This window comes from Neopelma chrysocephalum, unplaced genomic scaffold (genome assembly GCF_003984885.1).
Source record: "Neopelma chrysocephalum unplaced genomic scaffold, ASM398488v2 Primary Assembly neopelma1_92, whole genome shotgun sequence".
Taxonomy (NCBI): domain Eukaryota; kingdom Metazoa; phylum Chordata; class Aves; order Passeriformes; family Pipridae; genus Neopelma; species Neopelma chrysocephalum.
The window spans coordinates 1,275,459-1,299,769 of NW_020897754.1; the positions used below are offsets into that span (position 1 = coordinate 1,275,459).

The 24,311-nt window shown below is 44.2% G+C and overlaps 2 protein-coding genes across 5 annotated transcripts in view; both read right to left on the minus strand.

Annotated features, from left to right (window-relative positions):
• The window catches only part of GYS2 (glycogen synthase 2), a 40,871-nt gene extending 36,538 nt beyond the window's left edge, over positions 1–4,333 (minus strand). Inside the window, exons 1-2 of one of the 2 annotated variants that reach the window (XM_027693528.1) lie at positions 4,168–4,333; positions 3,802–4,027 (exon numbers count right to left, since the gene is read on the minus strand). In XM_027693528.1, coding sequence (XP_027549329.1) covers positions 3,802–3,922 — 121 coding nt within the window. In that variant the 5' untranslated portion in view covers positions 3,923–4,027; positions 4,168–4,333. The remainder of the gene's footprint in view (positions 1–3,801; positions 4,028–4,167) is intronic. The other variant, XM_027693529.1, reaches the window with a different exon arrangement.
• A 6,825-nt stretch (positions 4,334–11,158) lies between these two features.
• Positions 11,159–23,392, minus strand: LDHB (lactate dehydrogenase B). 3 transcript variants are annotated; one of them, XM_027693489.1, is made up of 8 exons: positions 23,161–23,392; positions 21,539–21,670; positions 17,673–17,790; positions 16,981–17,154; positions 14,896–15,069; positions 13,246–13,363; positions 12,263–12,386; positions 11,159–11,502 (listed from the first exon to the last, which is right to left on the minus strand). In XM_027693489.1, exons 2-8 carry the CDS (start codon positions 21,662–21,664, stop codon positions 11,335–11,337), a joined length of 1,002 nt encoding a protein of 333 aa, XP_027549290.1. In that variant the 5' UTR covers positions 21,665–21,670; positions 23,161–23,392; the 3' UTR covers positions 11,159–11,334. The 3 variants fall into 3 exon arrangements, with proteins under 3 accessions (XP_027549290.1, XP_027549292.1, XP_027549291.1); XM_027693491.1 differs by lacking the exon at positions 23,161–23,392 and adding an exon at positions 22,785–22,887; XM_027693490.1 differs by lacking the exon at positions 23,161–23,392 and adding an exon at positions 22,649–22,772.
• Positions 23,393–24,311: the final 919 nt, after the last annotated feature.

The following is a 24,311-nucleotide window of genomic DNA, read 5'->3' on the forward strand; positions in this document are numbered from 1 at the left end:
TCCTCAGAACGTGCCTCTGGTCTACACAGCTGTGATAAAAATTGGGATTGAACTTCTTTTTTTCTAATATCTGATTGAAATTTTATTGATTGATTGATTGCCTGTCGAAACATCTGGGGACCATTTATAGAATAAGGTTCTAAGATGTGTCAGGTGGAAAAAAACCCAGAATGTTCAGATGGCAGATGTTTTTTCATGTATTATTTTGGGCTATGTTTGTGGCCAGGACTTATCAGAAGATAGAAGTTCTCTAAATTCTGTGAAATTCTAGCATTCCAAGCATATTTTGAAATAATGCTGAAACGCTGAAATCTGTAACAGATGTCCACAATTGAGAAGCTATTTCTGTGTGCATCATCCCCAACGTATAAGATTTCTTCAGAAATTGGTTTGACATTGACACACCACCCCACTCTAGAGATGCACAAAGCTCTGATGCTGTGCTCATGCCAAGTTTATGCCAGCACATCTCCACTCCTCAAAGGGTGTTACTTCAGCTGTGTCATAAATTACAGTATTCACCTTCTCCCATGGAAAGACATTTAACACAGAGGAGGTAAAATCCTGGTCCCATTGACTTAATTTGATTTCTAAGAGTCCAGATTTTCACCAGAGAAACTGTACAGAGATCTCTGAACCAAGTTTTCTTTTTAGCACAGTCTTCATTCCAATGGGGATGGAAAAAAATATTTAAGATTCATCTACCAGTGACTCTTGAGCTAATCTGTTCACAGCTGAATGATGATACAACCTGGCTGTTTGCCCAGCATTTTTAAGTATTCTTCTATTTTCTATCTAAAAGCTGCTAGTGGTGCAGCAGGGGATACTAATCTAAATATCACTGGAATTACTTTAAAGACATCTTTACAGAGAACAGACCAGTTCTTGAACATTCTCAGCCCTTCTCATTAACGTGGCAGAAAACCCACAACAGACAAACCCAACGCAGACACAAGATCTACATTGTTTGTAGCCATTTCATTTTCTGCTCCTGTCCGTAAAGTTTTTATTGATCAGGTTATGGGGGAAAGAAAACCGGTTCTTTTCTCCACAGATATATGACCAGACCTGGCTTTGCTGGGGCATGATGGTCAGGAGAGAAGGGGAAGGGTGAAAAATGCTGAGCTTCCCCATGATTACCACCAGATATGTGGCACTGCACTGGGGCCCTGCATTTTTGCCCTTCTGCCACAGAAACAGAGCAGATCCACTTCCCAGTATGGGTCTTGCCCATCAGTGAAAAGCCAAAAAAAGTGAGGAAAACCTTGCAAAACAAACTAGACTTTTCTCATTTCCTTGGCAGAGGACCTTCAGTGCAAGAGGATTTCAGTGTTGTGCTTGGTTTAGGTGGCAAGTTCCTTTTCACATGACTTGGGGGAAACGAGAGGGAGAGTGGCACTGGAAAATGAGCCTTTTTCATTTCTCATTCCCTCCTTCAGCTACCTTATCTCTGCTTGCTCCAGAGAGAGGAGAGGAGAGAGAGGAGGAACTGAGAGGCCAGTGCTTTCCAACACTTCTGTCAGAGGTTGTAACTTAGCACAGGCTGCAGCCAAGACAGAAAATATAAAAAGAGAACAAGGAGAAGTAGAAAGCTCTCCCTTATTACAGTGTGTGTTAAATGATCTAGACTTTAAAAATTATTAAAAAATAAAGAGGGACAACTTCACTGTTCCAGCTGCTGATAAAGAAGTGATGAGACTCTGGAAATAATGGATACTTGTAGGTCTCTACTACTACTCTGACACACCTTTACATTGCCAGAAAGGAAGAACAAGACCCTCATGTTAAATGCTCAAAATTAGCTTGCCAGGCAATAAATCCAGCTAATTCTTATCTTGCCCTCTGTATTAGGAACATATACAGCAACTCTCTATATATACAATGAACTCTAAAACATGCAGCAGTATTAGATCTATGTGGGCTTACCCTACTTTGTCAAACAAACAATTCCTCCTTCTGCTTAAGGAGGTGGAAAATATACAGTATAAGCTAGTATTTCCTAAGCCTATATATCTTCTGTGGTGACTCTCCCTGTACTTTGCTGGCTACTCTCTCACAGTGCCCTAACATTTTCCAAGAACTGTTTATAAAAGTTAAGTCACCACGGAACATTATTTTACCACGTGACTTAGACATTCAATTACCTGGAAGTTGTAGAAAAAACCCTCTCAGTATCAAGAATTTACCAGAAAAACAGGTTGAAACTCTCTTTATAAAGAGTTTTTGCACAGATGTTTCCAGTCAAGGTTGGTTGGTTAAAGGAAATTCTGCACAGAGATCCAATTCTAACACAGAAATTGCTTTCTATGACTAGTTCTGTCAGCCCCATTCAAATATATGAATTTGGTAAGTGGTACAATTAAAGGCACCTTATTTTTAAACTGAGTAAATATCCTCTCATGAATATTTATTCTCCCATAAATTGTGAGAATAGTAAATTTTAGCTGTGTCAGTAGATTTGGCTTCAACGAGAGCTCTGTGAATGATTCAATGATTCACTGCACTTTGTACACACACAGGAAGAACAGATAACTCTAATTGTTTTATTTTTTCTTAAACACGCTGCATGACAGCCACAACCACTGGGTCCAGATGACTCAGAATATTTATATACATACTACGGAGTTCAGAGATGGTAGTGAGAACACCTGAATTTCCTAGATTTCTGCTGCCATCTGCTTGCCAGAGGCTCACTTATCATGCACACTGCAAAAGGGAATGCTGCATGCTCCAGGTTCTGGCATTAGTAAATGAACTCAAAAATCTGACTTAAGCTACTGAAAAAGAAGCCCACAGGGATTCAAAGTGCAAAAGTTACTCTGTAGCACCTTTCGGTATTGATGCAGCTCAGCATTTTAAAAAGAGCAATGCAAAATTGCCCTGCAGTGCAGATTAAATACCAGAAGCTATCACAGAATAGTAATTCCCACTTCATGGGGATAAACACCAGCACTGCCTGCTCCTCTCCCACATATTTCCCCTTTAAAGTTAAATTCTTAATAGACTATAGATCCCCCTTCCTGATTAATCTCTATTTATCTGCCAGGACAATAATACACAGGGGGTCGATCATTTACTCAAATAACTCACTTTTGTGGTGGAAACAGAGCTTGTTCCCCCTTAGTGAACTACACATACCTGAAAGGGGATGATTCAATGAGTGAGTTAGAAACGGAGGCAGGAAGATCTTTGCCTAACAAGCAGGTGCCCTTTGCCTGACCAGCTGCACGCAGTGAACAAATGAAGCACGACCTGTGTTTGCAAAGAGCAGTCCAAAAGAGTTTCAGCTGGTCACTGATGTTTGTTCAGTTTGTTTATACCTCTTCCAAGTCTGGCCTTTTCTCCCCACTGCTTTAGAAGGCTGAGGGAGAATCACAGAATGTTCTAAACTTTTCTGAATCTGATATCTTGTTTTACACCTCGTTTTCATGCATGACATTCCCAAGTGAATTTGCATGGAAGGTAAAACACAAACATGTACAAAGCAACATCTATACATCCATACACCTGTACACCCAGATTTATCACTTGGATGTTTGAACAACCTCTCCCTGGTGGTGAAACACATAAAGACACACAGACAACCTGACTATGCTCGTCCCACACAAGTAGAGGAAGATGCAGCCCACACACAACGTGCAGTTACACACGGATGCCACACGCCCTCCTCCCCATGCAGTGCCTCTGCAGCCCACTTGTCCTTCCCCAATCTCGCCTTTAGTGCCTTGCTTGTCCAAGCCCTTCATGCCTCTCTCCACTGCCTTGGAAACAGCAACACTAACTGCCAAGTGTTGTACAAACCTTTGTGGGTAACCTCCCAGGAAATTTCAAAGAGCAACAAGTCCTCCACTGGCAGGTCATCATCCTCCCACTGAGGAAGCCCGTTCAGAGATGTTATGGACAGTGATCTAGCCAGTGGCATCTTCTTCAGCCCTTGAGTGCTCTCCACACAGGCCACAGCAGTTAGCCAAGGTCCAGTTACTGTGGCAGCTCTCTGCAGTTCTGGTCGGAGCAGTCTGCAGGTGTGCTGGGATCCGAGAAGGAAATTATTCAGATAGCTGGGAGCTAATGGGTTTAAACTGTCTGACCACAAGCATTAAATTGGCTCAGGGAAATCCTCAGGGCTTGAGAAGCAGCTGCTGGTAGAGGTAAGAATTTAAGACTGACCTGAGAAAGGTCTTGACTGTTTTGGGGGCACAGCTCTTTCTTTTTCTTCTTTTAGAGGGGGCTAAAAAAAACGCTTTGGGGCTCCTCAGCCACAGCACTCAGGATCTCCCACCACCTCAAGGACAATGGAATCAAGAGGGTTGTAAACTCAGCACCGCCCTGAGCAAACTCCAACAGGGAGGACCCTGTGAGTTCATCACCTGATTTCAGTCCAGCCCCTGAGTCCTCCCCTCGAGAAACACCCTCCCGTTACCAGCCATGGAGCTTCCCTACCTGCTGCCTGCTCACCAGCCGGGGTGTAGTAGACTCATTCTACACGGTGGCTCTCAGGATACTGGCCAGGTTAGAGGCTGTTACCTGTTCCTCTTCAGTTCATAGTCTGTAAAAGCCTTAGTTTACCTCATATCCTTCCTCCACAATTATTTTCCAGCTGTGTTTCCAGGGCTCTGCAAGAGCTGTTGGCTGCATTCTGCTCTCCAGCAGCCCTGCAGCCCTGTCAGCTTTTACAAACAGAGCTACAAAGGCTCTGTCCCTACTTTGTCATTCACTTTGCCCCTCCTTGAAGTCCTGATCCTTGATTTTCCACCTGGTTTCTCTTTTCTATGCCATAGATCTTTTCTGGCCTCTGGGCCCTTGTGCTCCACCCAGAGAATTCAGTGAGCACAGTGTGCCCCTGCCGTGCTCCAGCACAGAGCTGGGATGCTGCAAGCAGTGCACACACATCTGCAGAGATGTTGGTCCCTCACTCACAACCTGAGATCCTCCAAGCTCCCCTGCTTGGAAGATTCTTATGTGCTTACATGTCTGGTGGAGGAGCCAATGCTTCTGGGGCAGCTGTGTAAGTTAAATCCAATGCTGAGCTCAGAGCACAACCTGCCCAAAATCCATAGTTCAGCAGGGAGCAAATCTCCAGGAGAGGTCCAGGACATCTCTGGCACTGTGGAGAATAACACTGCACCAGCAGGCATAGAGGGGATGGCTCTGAGCTCACTTAAGACAAAACAAGTGCAAGACAACTGGTCTGGGAGACAGGCAGCCCATCTGCATAAAAGTCTCTTAGACATCATACATAATGCATGATACAGCTGAGCCTACCTTAATGACTAACTATCCCCCAAAAGACTGGCTCTTCCACTTCCACTTCCCATGCCTTCCCTGCATTTATGGTACTCAGACCTATCCCTGGGCTGATGGATACAGCTCACTCAACTAACCTAAGGATGTAGAAAACTGTTTTGCCAAGTGAGGAACTAGAGGTGTCTCAGAAAAGAGCCTGGCAAGAGGGGATGGAGAAGCACAGCTGGAAACAGAAGGAGTTTAACAGTTTACCAAAAAACTTATTTAAGTTTTTTTGCCTTATTTACCAGTTTACAAAAAAAAAAAAAAAAAAAAAAGAAGCCTGGCCTGAGAATTGTTATTTTTGGAGCAGGTGTGGCTTTTACTACCTGGAGTAGGTAGGAAAACCACGTCATCCTATAGTTTAAAAATCGTGTTACTTAAAAGAAAAACCAATAATTTTTTAAGGCTCCCTTCGTTTCTGAACATCAAATCTGTTCCATACTTTTCCCTGGACACCCAGCCTGAGGGTGAGGCTCACGAAGGCCATCTCAGGTGAGGACTTCACTGTCCCTAAGCATTCCGAAGCCTGGAAAACATGCAAATAATTTTACAGCAATGAAGTTGTAATAACAAAATTTGTAAGCTCCTTATATAGTCTGTGGTTTTCAGGTTCTCGAGTGTCATGTTTTTCCAGATTCTGTTTGTAGTAAGAGGATATTTCTTTTACTTTTTGACTTTGACAGAAGATGGTTTAAGTCCTTAAACCTTGGAGAAGGAGTTTGAAAGAGTCATCAGACACCACAAGATAATTTCACAAGCACTGGCAAGGCCATCACTGAGTGAACATAACTCGCCTTTCACAGGTTGGAGATAACTCATGGGGTTTTTTAACTGATATAAAGTGCTCAATAGCACTATGAACATTAGTATTCATTTGTATTTCAAGTATATTTCACTTTATCCAATCTGACCGCCTTGGAGGGTTTTTTTTCACACACAGCGATCCCAAATTCCTGCTTTTTGTTATCAGTGAGGGAAAAGCATAGGAAGTGCCTAGGAAAGGCTGTCTCCAACAGACTGTCCAGAAACTTTCATCCCTGCAAATGCTCTTAATTGCTAAAGGGCAAAGGGCCCTATTCATTATATTTATGGCCTGCAAGGATATCTGTGGGATATCTGGTGCACCTGGAGTTATCCAGCTTTATGGCCATAAAGGAGATCATGAAGCTGTCCACCAACAGCAAAATAAAATCAAAACTCTCCAGGAGAAAAGCTGTATTCTGATATTGAGAAGGACAACCATTAGCTGTCCTTTTTGTCAAGTGCAGTGAGGTGCAAAGGACACTCTGCTGACACTACAATGATGTGTCATTTTTGTCACTGAGACAGGGAAAGGTTGTGACTGTGATTGCACGGTTTGCTCCATTTTTGCAAGAACAGAGCTCATGCTGAAGTGGGAAGGTGGAAATGTACCAAAAAGAGTAGTTTTTAAAATGTAACATTGATTCAAATCTTTTCTAGAAGTCTGGAAACCAGTGAAGCTGGTTTTGAGTCTGGCCTATCCAGGTTCTCATATTGTTTTTATCACTAACTACAGAGATGCCCTTTGGTAATACATTATTCACTGTGTGGCAACTCTGCCAGACATCAGCTGTTACCTCACTAAATTCTTTTTCAGCTCACAGAAGTGAAACAATTTCGCTTGCAAGGATACTGGACAATAACAAGGCTGAGTTTGAAAAGAAACATATAAAATGTGTATTGTTTTCCCCAAATTTCCTGTAGTTGTCTGGAGATAGCAATGCAAGGACAATGCTGTGCATTCTGCCCTACCTGAAACTCCTTTTGGAACTGTTACCTCCTGGGATGCCATCTGCTCTGCACACTTTGATCCAACCATCAAAGCTCTTTGTAAAAACTGACTCAGTACATCACCCCAGGAAGTGAGCCGTGGATATTGTCTTCACACCACAGTCCCTCCACAAGAACCACTTCAGACAAGCTTTTTTGGTGGAAAATCAGCTTCAGTCTCCATGGCTGCAAGTGTGTAGGGGAAGAAACACTCCAAGTGTGGGAGTTTATGAGGAGGTAACCGTCCAGGACTGGCTTGCTCTGAACAGAACTGGGGTTTCAAGGGTTCCCTACATTAACTGTAGGGGAAAATATAAGACACAGATGTTAGAAATGCTCATAGGCATCGAGGCAAATTTTAAAGGAGGAAAAGACAATGGTTTGTAGCAGTTACTGATGCACGGACTGTGCTTTAGATATTGAGCAGTAGGTGGCACTGGTGGCATTAACATGAGTCCTCCAATGCCCGCGTTGTTTTGTCATTGCAGAGTTTAGGGAAAATCAGGGAGGTGTTCAAAAATGCTCTAGGGACAGCCCTAATTGCCTGCCTGACCTCAGCAAGTTCAGATCAGCCCAGCTGTGAAGTGGTGGCCTTTGCTCCTGCTTTGTGCAAGGCCAAAAAATGCTCCAAATCTCACACGAGTGCAGAATTGTTCCTTTCATTTAGAAGACAGTTGTACAGTGACCATGGCAAGTGGCCAGGAGAGAGAGGGGGCTCAGAACCATCTGAAATTTTGGGGAGTGATGTGACACAATGGACTTTCCTCAGAGGCACCTGGTATGTTTTGTCCAAAATAAATAGGTGGGATACACCACCCTAAAGCCATCCATCTCAGCTGGTCTGAGGCTGGTGTTCCCAGCTCTGCAGAGTGCTGGGGCCTCTGCTGCTTCATCCTCAGAGCAAGAATAAGAGCTACCAACCCTGAAGACACCAGCTCACCACGGGCAAGTTTAATGTTAATCCTGTCGGACTTGGCCTTGGAAAATGATGCTAGACTGGCATTTTCGTTGCTCTCCAGCTATGTGCTCTTTTTAATGCTATTTCACTGTTTAAACCTGCCTTCAATTCCCTGACCCAATTTTATTCTTTGACTACTAAAAAAGCAGCTGATTTAACACTAAAAGTCAGTAAAATCCCTTGTGTGTCTCTTGTCTGTCAGTACCTACTTGTCTGATATTTGCAGGGTAGTCAGACTGACCTTCTGTTCTGTATCTAATTACCTGGAAATGCAAGGGGGTCGAGGTCCTTACAGCAATTAAAATAACATTACTGATCTTACCTTGTGTGAGTGGAGCAAGTTGTCCTCTGCTTTCTGAAGTGCTGCTTCTTACTGCTCTGTCCAACAGCATCACAATGTTTTCTGGCAGACCAAGGAGTGACAAAGGTTCCTCTTGACACACAGGAATGTGGCTAAAAACCTGTATTGCCTTTCATAGGATAACAAGAACAAAGTTCATGTATCAGTGGCCTGGACAAAGCAAAACATGAGTCTATTATGTTCCAATGAAAACCCACAAGTATCTTTTTAAGTACTATGACAATATAGTTATTAAGGAATTAAGACTATATTATGGATATTATTGATTGACTCCAAGGAATAGGCTGGTGTTGTATCAGCATAGACAGGGAAGCTGTTTGTTCTACAGCCATGCAACTGCAATGAAGATATAAGATTGTGTGAGAAGATTCCCAGCAAAAAAAAAAATAATTGCAATACAATTCATGTACTTGCAAAGGGCTTACAAACATCAGTGAATGCAAATAAACAGCCTGAAGAGCCTACTTATAAAATCTCAAAATCCCCTACCTGAGATACTTATTCCTATTTAACAACTTCAAACTAACCCCCCATAACATCCACAAGGCCACTTCATTGCTGATGAAGTTTTTTAGAATTTTCCTTCACGATGGAAGAGTAGAAAGAGAAAAGAAGTAGCAGCACAGTGAGGTTGCTGATGTGCTAAGAAAAGTTCTCACCGGGCAAACCACTGTTCTTCTCTTATTCCTTCATCTGTATCCACTCCCTCTTTTAACAGACCTTTAGCTCTCTGGTTGCTTAAAGTCCAGGCACAAAAGATCTTGTATTGTTCAGTCTGTGATCACTAACAAAATAAGGAGTAGCTGACAAACAGTAGGTGACAGCAGCTTCCCAGCTCACACACTGCTGCCCACGTGCCTTTCAAGATGCACCAACCTACCTGGGGGCTGTTTGCTGACCACAGAACGAGGTATGACCCTACACTTTAATGGGTGAGGGTGCAACCAGTGAGAAACCTGTCTCACTGCAGCCCAGTGATCTTCAGAAATCAAGATTCACCTCCAGAAGGGGAAAGGCCCCACTCCCTGTCCTCCAAGGCAACCAATGCCTCTTCATGCACATCGCTCTCCAGAATCCTGCAAGAGTGTCCCACAATATAGCTCTGAATTCCCTCATGAACTGAGAACAGCGTAAGAACAAAGCCAGGAAGGAACTGTACAAGGTTCCTGTACTAAATGTGCTCAGGTGAATGTTCCTAATGGGTGTGTCCTGCAAAGAGCAGCATTTTATGCCATTTACCTCATAACAGCTGATCATGAACAGTTCTCAGCAGGAACTAGAAGATAATCTATCCAGGGGTGGAAAGCCTGGATCTCCACACCAAGTTATGAGAGGAGAGACTACAATTTTCAATCTCCTATTGGCAAAGAATTCTGCTATTTGGCCTGTAACTGAGAATAAAACACCTCCTAAGGCCTCCCTTTGGAGGGATACCCTTTGTAAGTAATGCTGTCAGTAACATCCTGTGCATGATATTTCAGTAGCTATATGATACTAAATCACAGAAGTTATCTTGCAATAGAACAAAACTTGTGTGACCTCTCCATTTCAAAGGAATGACAAAAATTAAGCTACTTGCTTATAAAGCGGTTTTAGTCCACTATGCAAAGCATTTTAATAGAGATAGAAAAGTCCTTTAAATTGCTCCATCTTAGTCTCAGACCATTTGTTATGAAAAAAAATCTTACAGGCCCTTAAATTATGATTTAACATAGATTTAATACTGTTTGTCCCCTGGACATCTAGAGTGATCAGTTCTAGGCATGCCAAGAAACTACAGGCTATTGTATGGGTAATGTCCATAACTGTGATTATGAAATAATCTTTGGGCTTTATTTTCTTTTACAACTATTCTCCATGTATAATAAAATAATTGGCCCATCTTCGCGAACGAAGATTTTGGGAAAGGTCTTTTACCTTTCCAGCCTGCGCAATGGATTTTTTAGGTGAGACACAGCCTGCGCTGAACTGAGCCCACCCTTTAATCCTAAGGTTCATCTGCCGGGGCCAAGCAAGCTTGGACAATGGCAGTGAGGTCCTCAGGACGTAGGTTTGTTTAGAGTGTCCTTCTCATAGATGGATGGCCACACAGGGCTAACGACCTCCATCAGGCCAGGAGACCGGGATTTGAACCTGTGGTCGCAGAAGTGAAAGTCCTGCATGCTAACCACTAGGCCACCAGGGGTCTCTCTCCATGTATATGAGCACTTTAAAAATCATGCTGAAATTTAGAGATTGAAGACCCAACTTGAATTGTTTAATAAACAAGACTATCACCATGGACTCCAGCCTAATGCTAAAAAACCTCCTTGAATTTTTGTTATCAAATACAAAATAATCCTGTTTCTTCCACATTATAGAAACTAGGCATCATTAATAGGCAAAGAATTTAATCCAGGAGAGAGAAGTATCTACAAGACTCTTCTAGGCCAGTGGCATAATCTTATTGTTGGCATATTTTTGGCAGGTGGCTCAGAGGCAAATCCCCATTCCACTTCTTCTGCCCATCAGTAAAAAAAATAGGAATTATTCCATCAGAAACAAGAACTACACTTAGCCAGCACTTGGACTGAGAAAAGGCTTCCAGTAAGGTGGTGTTAGTGAAATCCCACCACAAGCTAATACTACATTATTTCTAACCCTCTGAAAGGACATGCCAAGTTTTATACCTCCATGTAAGTCTGTGGCAAACATTAAAGGAGGATGCCAGAGTAAGCTAGATAATTATATACTAAAAATAAGTCACCAGGACAACAAAACACGCCTGAAAATTACTTTATTTGTTCGTCAGGTTTGTGCGTTACAGCAAGCGTAAGTTTAGCTACCATGAACCGTCTGGAAGAGCATTTAATGTTAACTTTAGAGATGTAGAGTGAGTAGAGCCCATATCTGCACATAACATGCTGGTTTTCTATGGCTGGAATCTGGCATTCATGAGTTACAGATCTTTGATATCCTTCTGGATGTTCCACAGGGTATCCGCGCTCTTCCTCAGCTGAGTCACCTCATCGTCCTTCAGCTTTTGGTTGATGACACTTGTCAATCCAGAGGCACTTAGGACAGAAGGCAGGCTCAAGAAGACGTCATTCTCAATGCCATACATGCCCTGCCACAGAAAAAAAGAGATCAGATATGAGCCCATCACCCCAGATGTGCATTTAGTTTATAGAACAGGAAGCCTCCTGAGAGAAGAGCTAAAAACTATCATTTTACAGCCTGCAGAAGAATTTCAGTCACAGTGTATTTGAGAAAATAAACAGCATAGAGCTGTTTTGGACCAAATGTCTGGCAATGCCAAGATGGCTGATTGCAGAAACCCCACCTTCAAAGCTCTTCAAACCTCACTTTTATTCATATATAGCAAGTAGCTGACAAGATTCAGATGCAGGATTAGGGCAGCTCATCCTTCCTGCTACAGAGGCAGCAGTCAGCTCAACCTCCTCAGAGTCCTTGCTGCACCAGGGGTTACAGAGCTAGTCCAGACTAGATGCAGCCATTTACACCAGCTATAAAAGGACACAGTTTTCCTTCCAGGACTTTTGCTAGGCAGTGGTTTGTGGAATTGCAGCTGGGCCTCCATGAAGTTTTCCAGTTTTACACCAAAACCTCCTTCCAATGAATCTGCATTGCCACAAATGGCAAACTTTACACAAGGGTAGTACAGAGAACTTATTTTCAGCTCCATAGTTGTGAGAGGAGTAGGCTAAGAGGTCAGCCTAGAAGGAATGGCAAGAGTAAGCTCCCATTTTAAATTCAAAGTAGTGTTTTACAAAGCTTCCTTTGTTCAGCCCCTTGCTAACCGAGACTACTTACCTTGTCATAACAACAAAATGAACTAGAGCATCCAATCAGCCACCACTTCTTACCTTTACCAGTGTTGAGATGGAATGAATCCTGTGCAAGTTCTTCAGCATGGTCTCACAGAGGTCGGCAACACTAAGGCCAATAGCCCAGTTTGTGTATCCCTTCAGTTTGATCACCTCATAGGCACTAAGGAAACATGGAAAGACAATTGCACTAAGATGTCTTCAAGACACTGTGTGAATTACAAGTCTTAAGAGGAGTGAAAGTTTCCCATTTAAAAAAAAAATTAAACTCCTGCAACACTTCCTAAGTTTTGGAATTAAAATATCAAAGTAGGAGAGTGATGTGTTTCAGCATTAGAAGATAAAGCATAAAGTATACATATTCCCATATGTATAATAAAGAATCCCTGTTGTTCTCACAGGATTAGCTGAAAGAAAATTAGCTTCCATCTAGGAAGAGTTCTTAGTGTTAGGTAGAAAAGCACACCTACACCTAATAAATTCTCAATTTCAGTCAGTGACACAATCATTCTGAGTGAATTTGGAACAGATAAACATTTAGAGTCGAAGCCATGCACTACCTACACACACCCCCTGGTGTTTTTAGCCAACATCTGGAGAGAGTGCAGGAGAGTACACTCATATCACAAGTCAGACAAGTGATTTAGCAACGTGTGAACAAATCTTCCTGCATCAATGAACAAAATTTCCCCCAGTTCCAACACTGCTCACAGAAACACACTGCCCTTCCCTAGTCTTGTGCCCTTTGAACAAAGTGAACCACTCAAGAAGCTCCATGAGAGAAAACAAGTACACACAGCTCTAAGCTCTGCAGTACTTAAGTGGGCATGTTATGCAACAGCTTGTCTGGCTGCAGGATAATGAAATAACCAGCTGAAATCCTGCATTTTTGTGTTTAAATCACCAGTCCCACTTATTCATGCAGCCCTCTAAATAAAAGGGCATGAAAGCTGCAGCACAATGGAGAGACAGTGTGCAGACAAGCATCACATTTATCCATGTTATTCCTCAAGTCATTGTACCTGTCAACCACTTTCTTGTGGACCTCCTTCCAGTTCTCAGGGTCTTTGTCAGTTCCCATGGCAGGATTCAGCTGCTGGAGACAAACTCCTGCCACGTTAATTCCGCTCCAAACAGCCACTGGAACAGAGGGAGGACATGAGTTTCAATAGCACTTTGCAACTCCCCCTCCACTTTTTCCTATCTAAAACAATTGGAACCATAAGTAGCAGTAGCCAGAACCACAATAATGTCTGAGGCAGATTTTCAGTTTTCATTTAACTGCAGTTAATTCTGACAACTCTGGGTGTCAATTGTGAGACTATTTTAGTACTGGCACTTTAACAAGTTGATTGTTAACACATGACAGCAGAACTTTGAGACCTTGGAAGGTGTAGACAGCCCTTTCTGAAGTCAGAAACCTCAAATTCTAGCAAAAAGGCACATCTTAGGTGTTCAGCCTTTTAAAACTAATTCTGCTCAAAACTGCAGCAAGGATGTATTTGCTGTTTCACCAATCAGTGTTAGGTTCAGCCTTCAAGAAACCTGTTCTTATTTACATGAGTAAGAGGGTAGCAATATACAAACTTAAAACATCAAGAGAGGAATTTGCACCTCTCTTCATACTGAAAGTTTACAGGCAGGCTCATTCTCTGTTCCTGTGAAGTAACTAGGAATTCTGAGTTACTTCAAAGCAAAAACTGATGCAGGATGAGCTCTGTGTATGCTCAGCCAAACTCTGCTTTCATTAGGGTAATCAAATGCAATGGGACATTGAAGATGTCCCCTAGAAATACACAGCACAAAAATATGAAGCAGTACCGATGCACACAGATACTCTGCTGCATCATTTCAGACTTTAAATACATGAGCTGAATTAAGACAGATGGTCTTCTTTGATTTTACATGGCTTTAAAACCATCTTTTAAATACCACAGAGAAAAGTTATGAAATAAGGTAAGGGATAATTTTGTTAGCCTGAGCCTGGATTGCCAGGGTTTTCTGTTACCCCTAAAAAGCTCTGCCCTTGACTTAAAAGGACCTGATGCTGCTTTCAGAGAACTGTGCTACAGGCTGTTATGGTACTCCAAAAACTGAGGATAAAGAAAAGTACTAAGCTGTAGCCTTTAGGACACAACTTGAGCCTTTTCAGTTCAGGGTTTAATTATTAAATATGTGCAGCTACATTTCACAGGATCACAGGATGGTTTGGGTTGGAAAGGACCTTAAAGATCATCTCACTCCAACCCCCTGCCATGAGGCAGCCACAGCTTCTCTGAGCAACCTGTGCCAGGGTCTCCCCACCTCCACAGGGAAGAATTTCTCCCTAATATCCAATCTAACCCTACTCTCTGTCAGTTTGAAGCCATTCCCCCTTGTCCTGTCAATCCAGGCCCTCGTAAGTAGCCTCTCTCCACCTATCCTGTAGGCTCCCTTCAGGTACTGGAAGGCCACAGTCAGGTGATCCTGAAGCTTTCTCTTCTCCAGGCTGAACAATCCCAATTCTCTCATTTCCAGGACTTGTCTCAACTCAAATCTTCATAAAACTACAGCTAAGTGCCAGTAACTCGAGCGGAGCTGCATCTGTTCCTTCAGTTTTGTAACACCCCTTAGACCTCAACACCTCTAACACCGTATTGCTTATTTCCAAAGAGGTCAGAATTGCTCCTTACCACTGGAATCACCGTGCTCTCCCAAGATCCAGCCATGGCAGCTGCTTGGATGAATCCCAAGCCTCTCGGACATCAGATAACGAAATCTGGCCGTGTCGAGATTGCAGCCACTTCCAATCACACGGTTTTTTGGCAGGCCACTCAGCTTCCATGTGACATAGGTCAAGATATCCACTGCAAGGAAAAACATGCACAGTAAATTAAACCACTCACACCAAGAATGCTCCAGCAATTACTTTACTGCAAGTAGCAGGGCAGTCAGGAGGACTCAAAACACAGCTGTGCTCATTGGTCGAAGTATTTTGGGTCTGACTATTTGGGGGATTTAAAATTAATGCACTGCTTGAGATTTTTGAACAGTAGCTTGATGGGTCCTAAAAAAATTTGAGGAAGATCTTTGGAGATTAGATTCCTACCAGCTAAAGTTGGGACACATTTTTTTGTCACAGTTAAACCCCCAGGGCATTCAGAACTAGGACTGATCTCATGTGGCTAAAAGACTCAAGTAATTTCCTGAAGTAATATTACCTTCTAGTTCATCATCACAACAACAGGTAAAAAAATTTACAGTGAAAAGTTTGAGATTTGCATACGCTTTGTAGTTGGCAACTACTTCAGTTCAACTTCTTGATTTGTGCACTAAGCAGTTTCTGCATTTACTACCAATATGCTTTAGCTGCATGTGTCTCCAAAAACAAGGCTTTAGAAAAAACACAAAGCTAGGTGGGGCAGACAGAAGGATGTGAGCAGAGAAAACACTTCTAATCAACAGGTCAAAGCAACAATAATAAACGGGCTGCAGTAATTATGACTCCAACTCTCAGGAGCCAGCCAGTTCTCAGGAAGGAACACATTTGTGTATACAGATCTGAAATACATCATTTGCTCTGCTCAGGCACAAAAAGCACATCATCTCAGCACAGTTCACACCTCCTTGACATGTTCATCAGGCACAGCTTTCTTCCCATAGCTTCAGCTGGGGCTGTTCCTGCCAGGATCACAGTAACCTGTACAGACTACAGAGCATCTCCCTGTCCATCAGCTCCAGGCAGTCTGGCTTTCCAAGTCACTAAAGTCCTTTCTAATGAGCTCACAATAACTTCCACTATATAAGACTAGTGGACAAAACTCCATACATTGAGAAAACAAATTATAAAAATAATTCTGCAAAAGCAACATGCAATTCTCCTCCTGCAGCTGCTCTACTGGAGAGAAGTCTATAGATTGAATCCGGCCCTGCTAAAACAAGAACAAGTTGACCTTTGTCGCAGTTTGATTTTTTGATAAGTGTTTAAAACTGCCCTAAGTTAGTGTACTTGCACAGCAGCCACTTGCTCAGAACACTGGTATTCAGTAGGAGTAATTGTACACCAGCTAATTACTCAACCCCCAGTTGAGCTGCCAGCTTTGCATGCACTGTTTCCACTCTGCAAAGTTCTCTCTAAAAGCAGCGTTACTTCACCGCCAGGGTCCTTTAGCACTGGTCCAGATGTTGAGTCAAGCAAAGACAACCCTACGGGGACACCCCACAAAGCACATCAGAATGCTTACAGTCAGCTTTAGACATCCAAATATCCAAACAGCCTCAGTGCAATGAGGTACTTGCAAGTGAGCACACAAATATGTGTAATCAGTTATAACAAACTCTTTTCTAATCCAACTGAATTGTGTACTACAGTTAGCCCTTGTTCCACCATAGGCTTCAGCATCAAATTCTTTTCCCTGAAAATATAGAATAGAAGGTAAGTTCTTCATCCTGAAAAATGGCTGTATCACATCCAGACACAAAAGTTATCCTTTAGAAATAAAAGTTTTAAACTACCAACTGCTTAAGCCGAAGTATGTAAAGAACTGAAGTATTTACCATAAAGCATTCTTTTAAGATAAGGACACCATGAAAAGTTCTGAATAAAGAGAGCATCAGAATGTACAGGATATTTGTTTGTATTCTGCTGTTGGCCACTACCTGGCAGATGTCCACAAAAAGCTATTAACCTTCAATTTGTATTTGAAAAGACTGTCAGAGAATGAATGTTGTGTTTTATCAAAGCAAATTTTTAAGGGTTTCAGGAAAGACTGCCTTGCCTGGATTGGAAACCACGATGATGATGCAGTTGGGGCTGTACTTCACAACCTGAGGAACGATGAATTTGAAGACATTCACATTTCTCTGGACCAGGTTGAGGCGACTCTCCCCCTCTTGCTGACGAACACCCGCAGTCAGGATGACGATCTTGGAGTTGGCTGTCACCTTATAATCTACACCAGAGCACGGGGGGGAAGATACAGAATGTGTTAAATACACTTGTCACTCATTTCAACAGCACTGTGTTCATACAGTGTTACAGGCAGCTTCTCCACTGTGCATTCCATTCAAACCCAAAACCAGGAAACATCAGTATTAAAGCCAGCACCACCTCTTTAACATTGTCCAATTTAGTAACAACATATATGGGTCTGGAGAGCACCTTCAACCACCCAAATCTCACTTCCACCTTCCAAATAACAACATTATTTCTTCTACAAAGAGGTACTATAGCTTCATTAAAATCAGTTTTACTAAACAAGCCCCAAACTGTAAAGTGGCCATTAGAGATGTAAGAGAAAGCCCAGATTAAGAACTACTCCCAGTGCTGTGGTGTTCATCCAAACTCTCACCCCAATTCATACACTTTTTCAATGCCAAATCCTTTGAATTCTTTAGGATTACACAACTAATTCTCCACTATCAAGCAAAGTCATAGAATGTCAGTATTAAATAAAAAACTGAGGTTCACCTTTGTCTGCCACAATCTTGTGAGTGTGAAGGAACAAGCTCCCATGCTGTAGGTCCATCATTTCTCCTTTTAGTCTGTCTTCCACAACATCAACCAGAGCAAGTTCATCACAAAGAGACTGAAAACAACAAAATTTGGAGTCAGTGAAGCAGTTCACTTGCATTTCATAGTTAACCCTGAGCTGAGGTGTATTTTGTTTCAAAGTAACATGCGACAGCCATCTGAAAGCATCTCTTCTCCAAAGTTAAACCTGTGGGACAGCACTATCTTGGTGTTCTGATGTACCTCACAGGAACAAAGTCGGAGGCTGCTACAGCACAGGTTCATAAAACTCATTCAGACTTTCCAAAAAATATATTATTTGTGGGGAGTTTGAGTTCACAGTCAACCCTTTGCTAGAAAAGCACTTCATAATTTAGTAATTATATTTGGGAAAAAGTTATATCTTTCAGAGTTGTAACAAAACTTCTAAATCTATCCAGCAAATAGGCCTGTTGTAAATATTGAAATGCCTAAAAGAACACTCCACATAATTATCAAACAAGTATTCTCTTTTAACATGCCTTCAATCAATTAATTTCACCAAACTATACAACGGGAACAGACATTTTCCTCAATCCTAAAAATCAAGAGAAAACAGATTCTTTAGTTGTTTTTCTCTACTAGAGCTACTATGTTATATTTACTTTGCAGAATAGATTTAGCCACGTATGCTTGTTGTCCAGCCAGGTTAAGCTGGGAGATAACCTCATGGAGTCTCAGAACAGGAAAACAATGAAGTATGGGAGAGGAGGGAAAAGGCATTTTGCTCTATGCAAAGCCTTCCTGCCTTTTGACAGAAATTTTTATTATCCTTGTAAATTCCATTATCCTTAAAGGCGGATCTGGCAGTAAATTATACTGAAATTCAAATTACTACTTCTCTATTTTCCTAGATATCTACACTCCATTTGAGAGCAGTTAAGCCATTTTTAGCAACTAAAATACTGTTTTTCCTGTGGAAAAATATATTTAACTGCAGGCATATTTAAAGTTTTCATTTCATACTCTGAAATAGTGTTAGTTTATTGCTTTTCTGCATTGCTTCCCTAAGCAGCTGATTTGATAAAACTGTTGAAGAAAAATCATAAGAATCTGTATCTGTACTTGCTCTGTTCCCAAAATAGCCTGCAGGGTAAAATGAATGTCTCAGTTGTTTAAACACTATGAAAAAGTATGCTTAGCTGAAGTCACTGGTGTTAAACTAAGGAGTTAGTGCAAACAGAGTTTGAAAAAATAATGTGTGCACATGTGCAATTATGGACAGATTTATACACACAGTCTGATGGGACTTGCAGTCTAGAACTTGCAACCAATATTCCTCAGATTCTGCAGGTTCCAGAGCAGGTTCTCACTTAAAGAGAAGAGCAGTTGGAATAGCTCCAATGACTAATTTCATGAATTTGCATCACTTGTCTAGAGAAGAACTCAGCTCATTATCAGCACACACTGGAATGAAGCCTACACAATCACCAAATGCAGCTCAAAACACTCTCATTTAAAGCAGCTGATTTGTGACTATGGACATGTTCCCATTTCTAAATCAGTGTGGCAACATCAGTGACTTGTCTCTAACAGAGAGGGAGCTAAAAATAACCAGCATGGAAGTTTTGGTGTCATGCAAATTTAATACTACACCAGTAAACTGAAATTAGTATTAGAGCCAAACTGCGCACAAGTAAAGCCATAAATTGGTTGACAGAGGCTGAACGTGAGCCAGTGTGTGCCCAGGTGGGCAAGAAGGCCAAGGGCATCCTGGCCTGAATTGTTCCCCTGTGCTGGGCACTGGTGAGGCCACACCTCAAATCCTGTGTCCAGTTCTGGGCCCCTCACTACAAGAAAGGCACTGAGGGGCTGGAGCATGTCCAGAGAAAGGAATGGAGCTGGGGAAGGGTCTGGAGCACAAGTCCTATGAGGAACAGCTGGGGGAGCTCTGGGGGCTCAGCCTGGAGAAAAGGAGACTCAGGGGGGACCTTATCACTTCCAACAACTCCCTGACAGGAGGATGTAGCCACATGGGGGTCAGGCTCTGCTCCCAGGAAACAAGGGACAGGACAAGAGGAAACAACCTCAAGCTGTGCCAAGGGAGGCTTAGATTAGATAGGAGGAAAAAATTTCTCACTGAAAGGGTGGTCAGGCACTGGAACATGAAGGTGGTTGGGTCACATCCCTGGAAGTGTTTAAAAGAGCTGCAGATGTGGCACTAGGGGACATGGTGGACTTGGTAGTGCTGGGTTAATGGTTGGCCTTAATGATCTCAGAGGTATTTTCCAACCTAAATGACTAATTTAGTTACAAGAACCAGATGGTTTTGTTATAAAAATATTTTATACTGCAGCTTATACACGTATGAGAATAAGAGCAGAAGTCTGGTTGACATAAAATCCATGTCATCATCCATGCTTGAAAAATTTTAAACCAGTTTTTACTCTGGGTTTGGTGCATACAGCTCATTAATAGTAAAACTTTGTGCTTAGATATCTGAAAGCAAAAATTTAATCCTGCCTGAAGCAGTGTATTAAACACAGGTGAATGATGGATTGTAGTGCAGTTTGTGGTGACATCACCTGGCTCCCTCACTGTACAAGGTTACAGGACTTCAAAAACAAACTAGTTCAGCCCATGAGAGGCAAACATTTGCTTAAGAAAATATAGAAAACCACAATGAACTATCACTGTTTTCCCCTTAAATTTCTCCTTTATATAAGTTTTTTTAAAAACTATTTGCTACTTTCACATCAGTACTCAAGTTCCACTGTGGCCTTTTCTTAATGTCGGTTTTTCCTCAGTCACAGGGCTCATGAATTTCAGCAAGCAAAAGCCCTTAATTTTTTTATTTTTTTTTAATATTTAAAACCCCAGTATATTAAAGCAAACATTCTCAGGGTAATATGTTGAAGGATCATCTACACAAAACACAGCTGGTTTAGTAGCACATGCAAGATTTTTCATCTGACTGTGAGCTACCTGTGATTTAAGGTAGCCTCTGCAAGTGGGCAGGGCATATCTGTTTATGCCTTTGTTAAAAAAAAAATCTGCAGCTCCCATCGTCTTTCTAAAAACAGGAATCAAATAGGAATCAAATTTAACTCATTCACAATATTCTCTAAAAACAAGAGATCCTTGTTGCATAATGAGCCTTTCCTTTGCTCAAAGAGAGTAACACAAGATTTGAAAAAAAAAATTAAAAAAATCCTATAAACCAGGAATAGGAAAAGTCAGGATAACCTCTAAATCCAGACCTCTATTTTTAGTTTTTGAAAAACTAGCTAAAACCTCTCTGGAAAAAATAATCATGTAATCAAGCAAAAAAAAGCTTAAGAGAAATCAAGAAGTCTGCTTAAGGGGACAGCACTATTTTCAGCTATTATGGCACAAATGCCTTAAAACAGTAAAAAGCAAACATTTATTGTTCTGATTGCTACCCCATATTTCACATCCATTTCTCCTCTGCCCGCATTCTTTTCCCACCAGAGCTCCCTTACTGAGCAAACTCCAGCTTTGTTGTGGAAGAATAAGAAAATTAAGAAGAGAATGAAAAGTTTGGCAGGGGCTTAAGAGCCATTGCTCACTATATTTTCCCAGCAGCCTGCAAAATAACTCTGCCTCATGAGAGATTTATTGCCAAGCACGGACGGAAAGGTGAGAGAACAAGGAGAAGCTGAATGGGGAAGTCAGCCTTGTAGGTCACTGATTGCTTACCCGAACTGCACATGATTCATTCCTATACCAACCTACCGAATTCCCCACCATTGGCTAAGGCAAACAGGCAGCACAGAACACTGCGGCAGGGGGAGCTTGAGCGGCACGTTGTCCTTGAGCCGTACCTTTCCAAGGATGCTGATGGCAGCGGCCATCCCGACCTGTCCAGTGCCCACAATTGAGACCTTGTTGCTGGGGGCCGTGTCTCCCGAGGCAATGGGGGTCATCAGCTTCTCCTTGAGAGTGGCCATGGTGTTCTGAAAGGATAACGGGAACAGCTGGCTCAAAGCAAGCCAGAGGGTGCTGAAAGCCATGTTCCGAACCGCAGGCGTCACCTAAACCCGCCGACCGAGGTGTTGCGAGCGGCTGCTGACGGCGCTTTTCATACAAGGTGGCCCTCGGGCACGATGCCCTTGGCTCGCAGGGCTCCTTCCAAGCCACACACCCACCCGCACATCCCGGCCGTGCCCCCTGCCCAGCGAGGGGCTGCAGGGCGCACAACCGACCGGCCCCGCGGGGCCCCGAGAGCCGCCCGCGGGGGCTCCAATTCCAGCGCCGTTACCGGCCCCGGGCAGCAACGGCCCCGCAAAACCCCCACCGGGGCCGGCCCCGACACCGCGGACCAGCCGGGGACCTGGGATCCTGCTGGGATCGCCCCGACCCGTTTCCGTGCGTCCCCGAGGTTCCCTGCGCTCAAACCACGAGCTTCCGAGCTTCCCGGGCCGCAGGGCAGCGAGGGGCCGGGGCGGCACACGGGGGGGCTCTGAGCGGGGAGCCACAGCCTGACCCCGGCCATTCCCAACCCCCCGAACCCCTGCGATCCACAGCCTGACCCCGGCCATCCTACCCCCCAGAACCCCCGGGAGCCACAGCCCGACCTCGGCCATCCCCAAACCCGAGAACCCACGGGGTCCGCAGCCTGACCGTGACCATCCCAACCCAAAACCTCTGGGATCCACAACCCGACCCCGGCCATCCCCAAATTCCCGGGAGCCACAGCCCGACTCCCGCCACCTCCAACCCCCTGGCATCCACGGCCTGGCTCCGGCCATTCCCATACCCCTGGGATGCACAACCTGACCCCGGCCATCCCCAAATCCCCGAGAGCCACAGCCCGACCCCGGCCATCCTCAAATCCCCGGGAGCCACAGCTCGACCCCGGCCATCCCCAAATCCCCGGGATCCACCGCCCGGCTCCGGCCACCCCAGTCCCCCCCTGCCCGGCCGCCACGCACGGATAGTAGACTGGGGCGCGGGCTCCCGCTCCAGGCGGAACTGAGCCGCCGGGAGAGGAGGGAGGGAGGGCAGGGAGGGCAGGCTGGGCGACACGCCAGCGCCCCCATGGTGTTGCGGGGGCCTCCCGTTACCCACCGGTCGGCCGGGGCGCGGGAGCGGCGCGGGCTGCGGGACCGTGCGGGGCTCGGGCAAGGAGCGCTCTGCGGCGGAAGGGGCGGGCGCGGCGGTGCCGGGGGGAGGCGGCGGCAGTGGCCGCGCTCAATACCCGCCAAGGACGGAGCCCCAGGGGTGCCTCCGCTCCGCCCCGGCAGCCGTGCAGGGCTGGCAGTGCCGGTCGTGCCCCGCGCTGCCGGTGAAGGAGCGGCCGCGCTGCCCCGGGCGGGTCTCGCCGGTGCCACCAGCGCTCGCACCCGCAACGGGCGGGGGGGGCTCGTTAACTGCCCGTCACAGGTCCGGCCGCGAGGAACGTGCGAGCGAGGGCGAAACTGAGCAAAAATAAAGCGTTTTTCACCTGCTCTTCTCCAGGGGCACAGTTGCTCAGGCGGGTGGTCTCTTCTGCCCTCTCTGATGTTGTGCCCTTAGCCTGGCTCCCGCGTTGAGTATTCGCTGGTTGAACGAAGCCCGCCTGGAGCCACGCGGCGATGCCTTGGCACGAATAAGGGATTGTAACCTGAGGCAAGGGCAACAAGGAATGTAACCTGATGATGCAAAGCCGCCGCCGCTCCTCCTCCTCCCCTTCTCTTGGCTTCGGCCGCATCCACGTCGCACCCCTCCCATATTTCACCCTATCCCAGTAGGGCTTCCCTTTAAAATGGTAATGTATGGGACCTGCGGAACGAGCCCCTGGAGCGTGACTGGAATTTTGTGCCTCGACAAATTATAAACACATCATGCGGCACTCTGAGCGGCAATTATCAAACGATATGACACCCTTTGGAGGTTGGACCGGATGATCTCCAGAGGTCTCTTCCAACCCTAGCAATTCTGTGATTCTTTACCTCGGACCCATGGAACACACAGACTGAAATTTTTGGGTATATGGTGTGCCACTGCTGCTGAGCAGAGAAGTGATTTCTTGAAATCTGTGGAGGACCAACGCAAGCAAAGTAGGGAAGAATAGCGAGAATGTTTTCTTCTAATGCTGTAATATTACTTCTTTCTAACTGTAAAGGAGGAAAGTAAAGGCAAAACACCAAATGATACGCATTTAGTTTCACTGAGGAAAAATCAGAAAGCTTTAGATTCCTCAGCACACGTGATCAACTGTCTCACAAGAGGGAAAACAGAACAGTAGATTCCAGAGTCCTCCCAAATAAGTCACTGGGTTAAATGTGACAAGGCAGAGAGCCTGGCCCTGCCTGCCTACGGCCATGGTTACCTTTCTTTTTCTGTTGCTGTGGCTAGTTTAAAGTTTTATCAATTGTATTTTGCCAGGTATTTTGCCAGGTTAGTAATAACTGGATTAATTCCCTCTGGCCCACCAGGCAGCCAGACTGGTGCCAGGATGAGGGAGGTGGTGAGCATGGTGGTGAGTAAAGGAGGAAACTGCCTTTCTGGGCAGCAGCACAGATCCATGCTGGCTTTAAATTGCTATCTAACCATGACCTACTTTGCTTCTTTACATTGTTTGACATTGCAAAGGGTCCCCTGGAGGGAAAGAAG